Source organism: Armigeres subalbatus, chromosome 2, assembly GCF_024139115.2.
Source record: "Armigeres subalbatus isolate Guangzhou_Male chromosome 2, GZ_Asu_2, whole genome shotgun sequence".
NCBI classification, from domain to species: Eukaryota; Metazoa; Arthropoda; class Insecta; order Diptera; family Culicidae; genus Armigeres; species Armigeres subalbatus.
The window spans coordinates 112,695,150-112,711,772 of NC_085140.1; the positions used below are offsets into that span (position 1 = coordinate 112,695,150).

At 40.7% G+C, this 16,623-nt stretch overlaps 1 protein-coding gene across 1 annotated transcript in view; it reads left to right on the forward strand.

Moving 5' to 3' along the window:
• Positions 1–1,693: 1,693 nt before the first annotated feature.
• The window catches only part of LOC134214962 (sialin), a 52,230-nt gene continuing 37,300 nt past the window's right edge, over positions 1,694–16,623 (forward strand). Inside the window, exons 1-2 of the mRNA XM_062694236.1 lie at positions 1,694–1,828; positions 2,209–2,759. Of these exons, the coding sequence (XP_062550220.1) occupies positions 2,731–2,759 (29 nt within the window). The 5' untranslated portion in view covers positions 1,694–1,828; positions 2,209–2,730. The remainder of the gene's footprint in view (positions 1,829–2,208; positions 2,760–16,623) is intronic.

Genomic DNA, 16,623 nt, shown 5'->3' on the forward strand with positions numbered 1-16,623 from the left:
GATTAATTCAACAAATAGTGAATCAGCATCCAATATTAAACATTTTTTTTGTGAAATACAGAACTTCATGCACATCATGTATTGCTTTCTGTACCTGAATATTAAATTGTGTTCTTGCAGCAATGGAGCATCTGTATCTAGAAAAGGGTTTAGAATATTTTATAAAACCTAATAAGTACAGATTTTACTGTTATTTCAGATGAATTGTACAAAACACTAGCTAAATCAGGGAAGGTTGACTGAATTCATCATGACGACGTTTGAATTTTTCTTATGTTGGAGCCATGAGTTCGTCTTTGACTGTTTTTCGACGCGCTTTGCATCGACATTGGCAACGGTAGTGCAAAGCTGTTAGTAATAACAATTCCTATTGCTGGTATCGAGCATCCATCGAATCGATGATGAACATCTATAGGGTAGCAACTCGATACAAGAAAATCATGTAAACTGTCGTACGAAATTGATGTCGAGTCGAGATACACAATGAGCCCCTGGTATATGATAATATGATCCCCTTTGAAAATGTCTCACGAACTCTATTGCAAATGAACGTAAGTTGACGTAACTTCCCCGGAAGGGAATCGTTCTACAACACATTAGCGCACTTAATCTTCCGGTATTCGCACCGTTGTAATAGGTTCAACACCTTAGAAAAAAGCACGCTTGTCGTTCATAAAAGTGGCGGGACTGCGTGAGCGATTTAGGAACGTACGAGTCCCGGTAGGTTAACCGGCACCAGAAGCGAAGAATCTTCAATTAGGTTATAGTCGACCATCAACTTCTAAATGTTTTTCCACATTAATTGCAAGCCTTAGATGCCAAGCAACGCATGGATTATTTTTTTGTGTGGCGAGTATGTCAAGAAAAAGGCAACTCAAAAATGTTTCGACCAGACCGGAAATCGAACCCGCCCCTGATAATCTTTTTTTAGTCTATTTGAGTTCTTCAGCAAAGAATCCTTTGTTGTTCAGATAAGACAAGTGAAATGATCAACTTCCTTTTAATGCAAACAAGTTGTTTACATTCAACCTAGAAGTTCAAGTGTAGTGGCACATCAAAATATGGCCTAGTAAATAACTTGAAATCCAAGTCATTGGAGACAAAAATAAAACAATTCAGCAGACATACTTGTATACAATCTGATTACGCTATATAACAGTTAAATGGCCCAACGCTGACCATACTTTTTGCGTATCTGTTTCTTATCGACTGTGGGAAAAACAAGCACGCCTCCAGTAACTGCATTTAATCACATTGAGTAAACCCTTGAGGTAGCACATCAATGAGATGCACAATTTTCTCGCCCTCCCGTAGAGTAGTTATATAACACCAAACTATATTCGGGATCCCCGAAATCTCGTGCATCAATCAAAACAACTCAATGCCGGTGCCGCGCCGCAATCATTGTCAGTCAAGTATTTAACGAACCGATTATCACCCCCAACTCGCTCGCCGGTGCCGGTGCCGTTGCCGATGTAGCCGGCTAGGGGCGGCGTGGGCCTCTTTACCGGAGGGGCGAATTCTTCACTCACCCGCAGTCATTTTTATCGAGATCATACTTCGGCTCTCGAACGCCACCACCACACCATCATCATCAGCAGCAACAGCATCAGCGCAATAGCCGGGTCGTTATCGAATGCTGCGGTGTGCCAACCTAATAAAACTTCCCTGCCGGGTTCAGTCAGTCGATTGTTTGCCTTCAGCACAATCGGTTCGTTCTCGCCTTTTGTAGTCTAACTGGAACAAGTAGTAGCCTGTTGAATACCGGTCAAGTTGACCCAATAAATCCGGAAAGTTCAGTTGAACGTGGATGGGCATTGGCCAATATGTAAGAAGTTCTGAAAGATTAGTCACTTTTGATTCATTGTCATTAAAATTGGGACAACTCTAAAATTTTTAGAAGTGATGATTAGATCATTTTTGGATTTCAGATTTAAACAATTGCTACAGTGTTAACACTTACGGGAGATGTCCCAATTTCCGTTGAAAATGAACCGAAAGTTTAATTTCGCAGCCCATCAGAGACCTCAATCACCAGATTGAGAGGCCGCTGATGGTGCGAACGGGGGGGACTTTTGACCGTGTGTTACGTAGAGGTCTCTTCAAACCCCAGGCTGTAACGAACTCGTTTTGATTTTTTGCGAAGCCTTGTGGGCTCCATTCGCTGTTTCGCAACCAACGAGCTAATACGAAATTCCCTCCCAATAGTCCGCGCCAGCTGGTCTACCGCCGAGTGGAACAAAAGTCATAACCGCTGTGGAACAACAATCAAACGTGTTCGGTGGTTCGGTTGAGCCAAAATTGTGCCAAAGATCGACGACGATGAGCTGAGTAGAGAACGGTTATTGCAGTCAAACTCCCGCCGTCGTTGGAAGTGCCATAGTATCGAGTACAGGTGAAACATTTTTAGTGCATGCGAAATCCGTAGTCGAACAATGCAACGAAAGCCAAATTAGTGCCAGATTGGTAGAAATATTTCCTCAACAACAGCAGCAGCGATCCTATCAACAACTTGAGACCAGTGCCGGTGGGTGGTAATTAGATAGGAAAGGGACACCAACCGAGCGAGCGGCAACTGAATCGACTGACGACGGCTGCTCTTAAAACTTGTTTTGGGAAAGCACTCTGTTTTTGTTTGGCCTGCGAAAACCAGCTGCTTGCTGTTACCCACCGTTGTTGTTGTTACTGCTAGTGCCGCTGAGTGCTGCTGCCGGGCAATAAAACAACAATATGGATGTTTCGGAGAAAAGCCAACAGAGGTAAGTAGCTTAGATTTTATAAGCAGAAGGGGATTCAATCGTTCCGAGCCGAAGGTGGTGGTGGCAAATATGATCGTAAATTTATCTTGTTTCTAGTGGTCAATAAAAACGAATCGCTCCATCCCATCCACTGACCCCCGGTGAAGGTGAAATCTAATGGATTGTTGCAATAAAATAGGCGAAAACGGGGGAGAGGAAATTTGAGATCATGTTACAATTTTATAAAATGATGGAAATGTGAGGAATGGGTGAATCCAGTGGTTATTATTACTCAGTGTCGGTACTAATTGTGTGTGTACTGTAATTGAATCAGGAATGACAAGAACGTTTGAAAACTTATCTGCACTTATATGAAGTGGAAGTACACAAGTGGGTGCTTCACCTACTGACACATGCCCAGATAATTCTGTACGTTAATTCAAAAGTGATAAAATTTTGCGTAGCACCATACTGTTTTGGATAGCGCCATGGATAATTCAAAGAAAATGTTTTGTATATCGACGTTCAGACTCGCCTGGGCTAGTCTTATATAGAAACATATCAATGGAAATTAATTCGGAGCTGTGCTGGCAATAGTTGCGATCTTTAAGCGAAAGCAAAAACAGGGGCTTTTCTATTTTCAAGAGCATATCAAACACTTTTTGCTTTGTTTTGATCTACTTTTCGAAATAGTTTCAATGGAATCGGATAATCAACAATGACTTATCGAACATCTTTCTTGATTTTTGAGTTATAAGTAGGTTCAAAATCATTGTTTGTGCAGATACAGCTCCGTATAAAACACTGTGAAACGGATCCGCATCACTCATTCACTCATGTGTCCTCAGCACTCCTTGTTGTACATAAGGCCAACGTTAAAGATCTCTATCCTGGACGGTTGCTCGGTTCAGCCTTGACCTGGGCCCAGGTCAGATTTCTGTCCACTTCCCTCATTTTTTTGGTTGAGGCTTAATCGCCACGAGCCCCTGGGTCTGCCTCTGTTGCGATGTCCTTCCTACCGGATTTCAGTTCAGCGCTTACTTGCAGATTTCGTCTTCGCTCTTTCGTAATGTACACGGTCAATCGCACCCACCATGATCTCATTGATTACGATAAGGAACAGTAGCGGGGATAGTATACATCCTTGCCTCACTCCAGCGACTACCCGGATGGGGTCAGACAAAGCTCCGTTATGCAGGACTCTGAACGTAGAAGAAGCTTCGTACTGCGCTTCGATGAGGCCGACGATTTTATCCGGAACTCCTTTGCGTCTGAGGGCGCCCCACAGATTTTCGTGGTTTAGACGATCGAATGCTTTTTCATAGTCAGTTAACACCAGGGGTGGCATTGCGCAACTCGACTCAATACGAACAAACTATACAAATTCCCTAGCAGCACACATGCTCCACATAGGCTACTGCAACTTATATGTGACCAGATTCAGTCACAATCAAGTTGCTGCAACCATTTTTGATTAACTTGTGGTGCTCGGGTTGTCATACGAAAGAGCTATCTAAAAAGATGCGAAAGAGGCCCCAGGTAGAAGAATTCGTTTACTTGCTCCAGAATGATTCTGAGCGTGTCAATATGATCCAAACATGATCCTGCCTGCTGCCGTTGGAGAGTCGAATCTATTTTCTCCTGTATCCGATTTAGGATAAGTTTGCATAGAACTTTGAGAACAATGCACAGTAACATTAAGCCTCGCAAACAGCCAGATCCCCCTTTTTGGGACCTTTACTGAGACGCCCTGCATCCAGTCAGTCGGAAAAGTTACGGTTTCCCAAATATTGCAGAATAGTTGGTGCAACATTTGCGCAGATAGCAAGGGGTCAGCTTTGAGCATCTCTGCTGAAATGCGATCGACCCCGTGAGCTTTTTTGGATTTCATGCTTCGGATGGCTGCTTCAATCTCCTGCAATGATTGAGCTTCGGAGTTGACGTGGGTAATGCGTCGCACCCTTGGCGGCTCATGCCGAGATGTTGATGGTTGGTCGGGCGTCGAAACTTGAAGAAGTTGTTCGAAATGCTCGAACCAACGTTTCAGCTGATCAGTTGGGTCGGTGAGTAACTGACCTGTCGCGTCTTTCACCGGCATCCTCGGATTCATCCTTGCTCCACTCAGGCGTCGTGAGAGCCGAATACCTGGTTTTTGCCCGCTCTATCGCGGACTTTGCTTCTCTTCACTCCTCGATTTTCGCCAGGTTGCATCCGTAATCCACTCCTTCCGCTTAGTGCGCAGCTCACCCAGGTTGTTCTCGCTTGTTTCGATAAAGGCATTATTGATGGCCCTCCACTGCTCTTCTACACTGCCACCTTCCTGCCTTCCTGCCACTGCTCGAGTTCCAAGTTCTTCAATGAACGATCTCTTCACAGCTGCATCTTCTAGTTGGCGTGTGTTGAATCACCGTCCGAGTCTCTCGTCGCTGAATCCGAGCAATGCGTAATCGGATCTCACCAAATAGAAGGTGATGTTCAGGGATTGAACTTATCATTTCATTATCATTTAGTATACAGCCAATAACAAATTCCAGAGGCGAAGTTCCGATCAGATCAGAAGCGATGTCATCGCTGTGTTTGTTCCGGATATCAAGAAGGCTCCGTCTCCATTTTCGGCTGATAGCGGTGTGGTCAATTTGATTTTCAGGTTGTCATTAAGAGAGACCCACGTGACTTTGTGCACTGGTCGATGGGGTAAGAGCAATCCTCCAATAACCTTGTCGTTATTGCCACATAATTCTGCCAACAGCTCACCATTTTCACTCATTTCTCCAATCTGATTCTGAAGTTCCATTGCACGCTCTTCGTTCATGTTGTTGGAGCCGATATTCGCATTGAAGTCGCCCATGTGGATCTTGATAATCACTTTTCGAAACTTTATCCACGACGGCATTCAGTTCACTGTAGAAATTCTCCTTGTCCTGTAACTCGGGAACATCGGTCGGCCCATAACATTGGATTATCGTGAGGTGCCTAACCGTGTTCTGAATTTGGTAATGATTATTCTCTCATTAATTGGTTCCCTCTTGATGAGCGCCGCCTGTGCATGGTCGCTAAGCAGGAAACCAACACCTCGGTGCCGGGGAGCGTGGTTCCCTCGAATACCGGAATTCAACAATACCTGTCCAGATGGTAGCTCGTGTTCTCCAAAGTTTGTCCAACGGACACTCAGTCCCAGGATTCCGAGCTTCATGCGCCGTGCCTCGTTGGCGAGTTGTGCCAGTTTACCTTGCTGAGCTAACGTTAGAACATTACATGTTCCATTCCAATTAATGTCCTTTGTTTCATGCCAAACGTCGTTTCCGTTATAACCGTTCTCGATCATTCTTCGTTAGTTTCTCGAACGGTTTTTCTAAGTTTTGGGTTTAAAGTCCCACCCAACACCAGGACTAAGTGCTCTTTAAACGGCACACGGTCGCTTTGATAGGGCCTATTTGTGGATACTTGTAGTACAAGTTGTAGCTTTTTATAGAAGTTCAACAGAGCCCAAATCATGCTGCAATTATTTTTTTAAATAATCAAGCAACTTATTAATTAAAAATGTTTTGTGAAACGACCATACAAGTCACAAAACCAACGACCGACATAATTTTACATAAGCAGGACGTTGTTTGAAATCTGTAAATCTATTGATCTACTAGCGAAAGAAACCCAGCTTTGCCCGGGTGTTGCAAATGTCACAATTAACTATTTGCAGCACCGCATTCTAGATCAACTTCCGTGCGTTTGTTTTGTTTTCCTCGACAGCTGTATTTACTCAAAATTGTATTCTAATAATTTTTATATTTCCTCGTTAAATTCACCAACTTTTTGTATATACAAACCTTGCGGGTCCCAAAACGAATCGATTATGGAAGAAATCTTGCAAATCGGTCAAACCGTTCGCGAGTTAAATCGTCAGGAAGGTAATCTCAACTCATTTTTATTATATAGAAGATTTTTCACCGGTTTTCAGAATACAGTGTTGACCCGATTTTGTCACTCCCCGATTTTGTCTACCCCCGATTTTATCACGTTTTTGACCCGTTTTTATCACGTCCCGATTTTGTCACGTTTTCGACCCGATTTTGTCACCCCAAAAAATTTTGTCATTCTTTTTATTTTCGTAAATAATACCAAAAGTAACATTGAATTTCATGAAATAACTTCACTGCATGTAGTTTATTACGAACGACTTCTGAGTACCTGGGAAATATTCTGTAAGCAATTTCGACAAGAAATAACGGGTACCGTTCACGCATTTGGCCTTTCCAAGGCATAAAATGATTCATATTTGTGGAATGAATTAAAAAATTGGATTTTTTTTTCAATTTTGTCACATACCCTGTTTTATCACCCCAAAATTCACCAGGGCGGGGGTGATAAAATCGGGATATTACTGTAATAGCAGTGGAGGCCAATTTTCATCCAAAATGGCCAACTTTGACAAACTGTACCTGTAACAAACTGTAATCACCAAAATTATGGATCATATGACCAATTCCCACCTTAGCTTAGCAGCGGTAAGATGCGCGATTTACGGTGCCAGTCTAGGCAATTTTCGGATTGGAAATTGTCTCGACTCCCATTGGCATAAAAGTATCATCGTGCTAGCCTCATGATATACAAATGCAAAAATGGTAACTTGGCTTAAAAACCTCGCGGTTAATAACTGTGGAAGTGCTTAATGAACACCAAACAGCGAGGCGGCAATGTCCCAGTGGGGAATGTAATGCCAATAAGACGAAAAAGAATAATAATAAGAAGAAGACCAAAATTATGTATCAGCCTCACGATAAAAATTGAGCGATTTTGAATTTTTATGGGTCAAAATATAGTTTTTTGAATCAATTTGGATCAAGAAAATGTCAGGAATGTTATTGTTATTCTTGACCGTGTTTAAAAGAGCATATTTTTCAATTAATTGCTAGATTTTAGCTTAGTTATGGATCTTAAAATTATTCTTAGAGGTTCAGCACGCGCGCGGTACTGGAACGCTCATGCCGGCTCGTTTGTGCTGTGTACCGTGAGTGAAGCTTTTTTTGTTAGTGTTGTACAAAATACAACAGCGCGCGTGCTCGAGTGTTAATGGATAGTCCGGAACTATTTTATGGATTTATGTTAGCGTTTTATGGAACATTGTGATGTTATTTACGGATAAGTTTTCATTTTTTGCACATTTTTACACGTTTTTGCACATTTAACAAAGTAAGGGCTGCCGATAATTAACAGTTTTGTGAGCAATAGCATTTTTCTAAAGTGTCAGGTTATATGAAACGCGGCGTTCTCGTTGATATACCGTTGGGGAAAAGGATTTTTTGCGCCGCTGTGAAAATAAGATAAAACACATATTCACCCTGTGCATTTGGAGTACTTTCGAAGGAATGCTCCCGAATCGAATCTTTTTTTATATCTGTTTGTGATAAACGCCTCTCATGATGTGTAGACTTATCGTCAGTGTATATATGAATATTTTTTTCCTATTTTGGATAAAAATTCTAATAAAAATATGTTCACACTCCGGTGGAAATCTTCTTTATATCATTTGCAATTATCACATCCACCAGGCGTGTGCGCAGACAGAGAATTTTTAATAGCTGTTGCCCACTCGAGGAATTTTGGGCCCCTTCAATAATCCACATAGATATTTGATTGGTAATCTTTTATGATAACAGTTTGCCGGTGTTCAAACAATATTTTTTGGAACCATGTTGGAGCAAACGACCAATTTTGGAGGAGTTGAGCATCAAATTAGAGTAATATTGGATTGGGACTTTTTTTTAAACAGAATGAAAGGCGGACTCCAATTATTCAATTAGCAGAGAGAAACAATCCTGGACCCAATTTTTATAACTTACTAGCTAACCCGGTAGACGATGTTCTGTATAGTAAACGAGATTGCGTGTGTCAAACTGCCCATGCAAAATTTCCAAACACTCTAACTTTTACCTATTCAGTGACTGAGTAAAATTGTATTGCCATCTCTTTTCTTCCCACGGAAATTTTACTCAACTCATAGTTTTGAGTTGTCCTGATTTTGACGGAAATTAAGTAAAATTTCCGTGGGATAAAAAGAGAGAGCAATACAATTTTACTCAGTCACTGAGTAGGTGAAAGTTAGCGTGTACAAATCTCAATTCTGGTGCCTCACGATTTTCTCAATTTTGCTCATGATATTCCTTTTACATAGAAACTAGGGTAAATCACTACTTGGGCCTATGGACCCGGTTCCCGGCTCACTGCACAGAAAACTAATGATTTAAACTGTTTGGAAGTCGCAGGTTTATGGTTGATAATTTTTAAAAAGTCTCCCATTTATTTTTCACAATACTCAATATTTTTCTATCACTTGTTTTACTCCTAATTGATTCAATTGTAGAAAATAAAAATGTAGAATTCAAAATTTCACTCTCCGATGCCACACCACTGAGCCGGAGTGATTCTTTCCACTTTTACAAAACGGTATTATCGAATAAACACCTACCTGAAAATCGTCACAGTGCTCGATACAATTATTGCATGAAGCTGTTAATCACCACACCATAATTCTAAACACCCGCACTTCAATTGTTCTTATTTGTTCGTTTCACTAGAACTTATTTAAACATACTAGAATACATTTTAAAATGTATTCACAAACCGAACAAAAATTCACCTCGGCCCAAGAACTTCTAGCCGCACCGTGCTGCCAAAAAGCCAGGATTATAAAAATGATCCTTCACCGTTAATAGGAAAATTGTCTAATATGTTGACGTTATCATGTTATTTATAGTTCTCTCGATTTTAAAAGGTGAAAAAAATATTGTTTTAAAGTATTTGTAAGAAATTTGGAATTAGTTTATATATCTTCTCAACCAAATAAAAATGATTATGAATAATACCATCTGGCATCTTGTTGTCGTGGAACGTGCATATTTTTGTTTACATCGCATTTTCTACCGTCCCGAGAGAGAATGAGAGTAAAATGTTGAGAGATTGAGTAAAATTTTGCTTAGGCCGGGAACTGGTTTTTTGTATGCCGGATTGGGAATCGCTATGACTGAAATGAGTGCTGCACCTCGTTAATTTAAATCAAATAAAAGCTTCTTTGAACGATATTTAGCACGAACAGCTATTTTTTAAGCAGAAGTGAACCCCAATGCAGTATTATACAGCCTACAAATTTCAGAAAAAGTTGCTTCCTGTCATAAATATCAATTAAATAATGCAGTCGTACGCATGTTAGGCCGGGAATGGGGTAAGAAACCCTATTTATCGTTTATTTGTCGGAGATTATGACGAACAAAATTGATGGAATGAATAAAACCCAATAAAGTACTTGTCAAGTTATGCCAAAAAGGGCGCAAACCAAATAATTTCTATGTTCAGAAAATATATCATCTGTGTCAAATTACTGTTATTTTTTTTTGTATAAATTCGGCACTAATTGGACGTAGGACCATGTAGGACCACTAATGCGATACAGTACTATTTAGTATTGTGAAATGTAATTTGACTTATACTATCGACAGACATATGATTTCCGCACAATGATTTTCGTATCACGCTGTTCGTGTACAGTGATAACATGACACACGCATTTTCTTCCCACCGTTGTATCTATTTGCCGCTTTCAAAACAATATTTTTTATCAAAATGTAGAAATCATAAATTGTTACTAGGGACACGGCAGGTATTTTCGTCTGTTCGTCATAGTCTCGAAAACCAATAAAAGAGACGCTTTTTTGTAAAACTCATACGCACCAAATCGTAAGCTCAGGAGAAACGTTCTGCTATAGTGGAGTTCTAGCAAATGTACGTTGCTTTCGTTGGTTTTAGCCCCTACGACGATGGGCGGAAATACCTGCCGTGTCCCTATAGTTTTTCTGAGTAGTATTGAACAACACAGAAAAAAATAATGAAAAAAAAACAGCGCGTAAAACTTGATATGCGGAAATTTACGCTATTTTACGCTGAAATGGCCTTCTTCCTAACAAGATTGCTTACAACTTGTAAGCAATATTCACGATTAACGTCAAATATTGTATACCTTCAGGCTACATCTCGTGTGGAAGTACGCTAATAATGACGTTCCATTTATGTGCATGATTTTTAGCGTAAATTTCATTGGATTTTTCTATCTGTGAATATTTCCCCATATTTTTTAAATAAATTGTGAATTCGCGTCAGCAGTTCATTCATTCGAGCGAGCGTGAGGTGATCCAAAGGTGGCGGCAGCACTACGAAGAACACCTGAATGGCGATGTAGCAGACGAAGTTGGCGGTATGGTAATGGACCTGGGAGAACGCGCGCAGGACATAATCTTACCGGCTCCGAATCTCCAGGAAATCCAGGAGGAGATCGGCCGGCTGAAGAACAACAAAGCCCCTGGGGTTGACCAACTACCAGGAGAGCTATTTAAACACGGTGGTGAGGCACTGGCTAGAGCGCTGTACTGGGTCATTACCAAGATTTGGGAGGAGGAAGTTTTGCCGCAGGAGTGGATGGAAGGTGTCGTGTGTCCCATCTACAAAAAGGGCGATAAGCTGGATTGTAGCAACTACCGCGCAATCACATTGCTGAACGCCGCCTACAAGGTACTCTCCCAAATTTTATGCCGCCGACTAGCACCAACTGCAAGGGAATTCGTGGGGCAGTACCAGGCGGGTTTTATGGGCGAACGCTCCACCGGACCAGGTGTTCGCCATTCGCCGACTTCAAAGCCGCATATGATACAATCGATCGGGACCAGCTATGGCAGCTAATGCACGAACACGGTTTTCCGGATAAACTGACACGGTTGATCAAAGCGACGATGGATCGGGTGATGTGCGTAGTTCGAGTTTCAGGGGCATTCTCGAGTCCCTTCGAAACCCGCAGAGGGTTACGGCAAGGGGATGGTCTTTCGTGTCTGCTATTCAACATTGCTTTGGAAGGGGTAATACGAAGAGCAGGGATTAACACGAGTGGTACAATTTTCAATAAGTCCGTCCAGCTATTTGGCTTCGCCGACGACATAGATATTATGGCACGTAACTTTGAGAAGATGGAGGAAACCTACATCAGACTGAAGAGGGAAGCTAAGCGGATCGGACTAGTCATCAACACGTCGAAGACGAAGTACATGATAGGAAGAGGTTCAAGAGAAGACAATGTGAGCCACCCACCGCGAGTTTGCATCGGTGGTGACGAAATCGAGGTGGTAGAAGACTTTGTGTACTTGGGCTCACTGTTGACTGCCGAAAATGACACCAGCAGATAAATTCGGAGACGCATCATGACAGGAAATCGTACGTACTTTGGACTCCGCAAGACGCTCCGATCGAATAGAGTTCGCCGCCGTACCAAACTGACAATCTACAAAACGCTCATTAGACCGGTGGTCCTCTACGGACACGAGACCTGGACGATGCTCGTGGAGGACCAACGCGCACTTGGAGTTTTCGAAAGGAAAGTGCTGCGTACCATCTATGGCGGGGTGCAGATGGCGGACGGTACGTGGAGGAGGCGAATGAACCACGAGTTGCATCAGCTGTTGGGAGAACCATCCATCGTTCACACCGCGAAAATCGGACGACTGCGGTGGGCCGGGCACGTAGCCAGAATGTCGGACAGTAATCCGGTGAAAATGGTTCTCGACAACGATCCGACGGGCACAAGAAGGCGAAGTGCGCAGCGGGCAAGGTGGATCGATCAGGTGGAAGATGACTTGCGGACCCTCCGTAGGCTGCGTGGTTGGCGACGTGTAGCCATGGACCGAGCCGAATGGAGAAGACTCTTATATACCGCACAGGCCACTTCGGCCTGAGTCTGAATAAATAATAATAATAGTTCATTCATTCAATTCTTCTGACATTTTAGCAGAAATATGCGAGCTCATGCAAATACCGTACGGGACCGAAATCCGTACAGCACCGAAATCCGTCCACCTCATGAGATATCAATAAATTAAAGGGGGTTAAAGGTAATTAATGTAGAAATAATTTATCTTGCCCTGTTCAGATACTTGGCAGTAAGCATTTAGGGCATAGAAATGGAAAGAAAGCTTTGAAATTAAAACAGCAAAAATCAAAAACAAATCGCCACCCACCAAACGCGGAGTTTTTGCCGCCATTTTGTTTTTGGGTAGAGCATTATTGCACCAAAAGTAACTGTGTTTCTTTGCTAATTGCGAATCATTACATAAGATAAGCGGAATACAAATCGAAGGGATCGCTTCTCAAGGTGCGTATTGAACTATTTACAGTAGTAGTTTAGTCAGTCAGACTGTTTCAATTTAAATATTTAGTTAAAAACAGCTGTACGGATTTAGATTCATTGATTCGAAATCCGTCCACGGTGGACGGATTTCGAGTCAGAAGTAGTTGATTTTATTAATTATTTTGTTATGTTTCTCGTAGTTTTTAATGAGTAAATGCGAAACACTTCAAAAGTAGAAGCCTTCATGCTCCTATTTCAATGACAAACGTTTTATTTACATTCGATTCCTATTTTCCAATGACATTTTCATATACTAAGGTGCTTAAGTGTATACGGATTTCGATGCCCCACGGTATTCAGGGCATTTATTTCAGCAGACGTTAATCTCCTAAATTATGGTTTGGGGTGGTTTCAAAGCAAACAGCACCAAAAACCTAACTGTGGGGCCCCAAATGGCCGGAGCGAAATGTCTTGACAGCAGCATTGTCATGACTTGCTGCTTTCCGATCGCCACGTTGAGGATTACCAGCTCGAGCTGGAACTGGAACAATATAATCACACTGATGCTAACTTACTCAAACCCCACACTAACGTTTATCAATAGTTCTATTGATCGCTTCATTCATTTGAACATTTTGAAGGTTAAAGCATGCTTCGTTCAATTGGGTCATAGATCCAATTTTGAATTTGTCCAAAACAATGATACAAAACATTCTTCCCATCTCAAAAAGCAGCTGCTGCGTGTCAAATCAAAGCTCCCGCATTCTCCCCAATCCCCAGAACTCAACTCCATTTAAAATCCATGGGATCCTTAAACAGAGATTGAAATCACACGATACAGAACTTAAACATTTGAGAAGGTTATATTAAAACAGTGGCGAAAGATCTTCCCGGAAACAACCCAATACCAGTTATCAATGAAAATACTTTTGAAACAATGTTTAGAGCATTGTACGGGCAATTGGGTTGTTGAACAAAGAAAAATATGAGGATTTTTATTGTTTACCATAAAGAGCATGCTTTGCTGATCTCCAAAATATTTTTATTTTGTTTGTAAACCTTTTATTTACATTTTTATACAGCAAATTATAAAACATTTCAATCGATAGAATGACACTAACAATCAGTGTTGGGAAATGTACGTTAAAACACTTTGATTATGTGAATATTCACATTTCATCCAGTCAAATTTCATGCACCGAAACAGTTTGCAAAAAAAAATGTACGCGAGATCGTGACATTTTTTTGCTGATGAAGCAAACTGTTTGAACGTTTTTAATGGTAAAACTGTTCTAGGAAGCTGAAACAGAACTATACACGAATTCACCCGACACAAAAATATTTGGAATCGAAACCATTTGAAGCACCATACTAATGCTATTGCTTGATAATGACTTTAAACTACCGGGCAGATCTATTACTTTTATTTTAATTCAATGGATTTCCAACTAAACAGTCATTTCTAAATTTATGATTGATGTGGAAAGTAAATATTTTGAGCAAATAAATAATTGTGTGACATGTAAAACGATTTAAAACTTTTAATTAAAGCCAAAATCTTTAATTTTCATTTGCCCTTGACTTTTATCATACATGGGGCAAGTGGGACATATTCGAACAACATTTTCGATCAAGTATTTTAATTGTTTTTAGATGGTTGTTTAGTGTAAAATAACTTCGTCATTCATGTATCATATGGATCTGAATCAGATGCAGTTTGATTTCGTTGTTAAATATCTTGGCTGTGCATATGCACAGCATATGTTCTGAAATGGACAAATTGATATGAAATTTGCGAAAAAGAATCCACGTGTCTTGGAGGGACTCGAACCCTCAACCTCCTACTCTCTAGATAGGCGTGATAACCCCTACACAACAAGACCACTTAAAGGTCACGTTTGCGGAAAAGCCATCAGAATCCGAGTACCAACCTCCACCGCAGTTAGCTCTCTTTTTTGCAAATTGAATATCTTTCGGATGCTTGATTTGTCCAATCTCCACATGTGCTTTACTATTGTATATCCACAGCCAAGCGAGTGCACATTGTTTATTAAACGAGAGGATCGCACTCCATGCCCCCCAGTAACTGTCTGGGCGGGACGGTATAGCATGCGAATTCAATCGCACTCTGCTGTGCCAAAGGCTTGCTTGGCTAAAGCATTTGATGAGTTTGATTACCTTTTACGTAAGTGGTCGCGTGTACTCAGACGACTAATGACGGTGAAAGACCGACACTTGATTACAATTAATTGCATATTATTCGGCAACTCGGCCGTACGAAAACCATTTTTTTGTTAAATATCTTGGCTGTGCATATGCACAGCATATGTTTCTAAATGGACAAATTGATATGAAATTTGCGAAAAAGAACACATGGAACACGCTGCTGCGGCTGTCGTGGTTTTGTTTTTATTTTTTTTGCATGGAAGAATGAATGGTAAAAAAATGTCAACCATTCCCGTCCCTGCATTCATGGCATGACAGTTGGCCCATGCAGCATAAGAACAAATGTTTAGTCCCATATAAATTTAAAATGCAAATTAAAAATAGTTCCGGGGCTCAAAAAATTCAGAAAAATTGGGGTTAGGCTCAGTTTTTCCTGCAGATTCAGAATATGTAAAAACATATATACCCCTAACAACCCAATTCCGCGTAATGAAAATATTGAACTAATTAATTTAAATTCCAATGAGCTTAACGAAAATGAACTAAACTAATTAGGCCGATACAAATATTTAAAACCAATTGTGTGTCCCCCTCCTCGGATTTTTTTGCCAAAAAAATAATATTTTGAGGGGGCAACAAAATGAAAATCGGATAATTTAGAGGATTTTCAAAACATTCTTTAACAAATCCGAGGAGTTTTTTTGATTGATGATATTTATTTTTTATAATCCCCCCCTTGTCCTTTCGGAGACCAGTAGGACATAATGTTAATTAAATATTTGTAACAGTGAAATCAACGCTGAAAAGGCATAAGCATACATCGTACTATTTCCTGAAATAGTACAGCGTTCTACTCACTTTTCATTTCCCACTTCTCAGAGTCGTTATTTTGCCAATATTGTGAAAAATATAATCCGGAATTGCAGAAAAACGAATTTTGCTCCATTACTTTGCAAATGTTTGTTTTTATTTCATATGTCAAACGGCGTGGTTGACATTTCACTTAACAAATTATGTTCTGTTTCGTATAATACAACGGTTGAAGGGCAGGGAACGGAAATCATCGTGCTCATCGTTATGGAACAAATAACTTAATCCCTACATGCAGTCGATGTGGTGGTATGGCTGTAGTGACTCCATCCAATCGCCATTTCTGTTGATGTTCTAGGTTCGAATCCCGTTGCGGTTATAATACTTTTGTAATTGCTTAACGAAAATTTTAGCGAAATGTGAGTGAGGCGTAAAAGTGATGAAACGAAGAAAGAAATTCATCAAGTAGGCACGATTTTCGCTTCAAGGTTCGCTCTAGAGAAAAGAAGGATGGGAGAAAGATGTTTTTCACTAAAAACTCCGAAAAAAGATTCTCCGCCGACCCGAAAATCGCTTGATTTCGTCTTATCGAAACGAAAAGTAAGAGCTTTATATTTTTATCCCACATACCTATTTATAAAATCTGGGTAATAAAGCGAAAACAATCACTTCTAGATAAGTACTGATAACCATATATACAACTATTGTAAATATCAAAGTGCAAGTTGTCTTAAATTCCGCACACCGTGT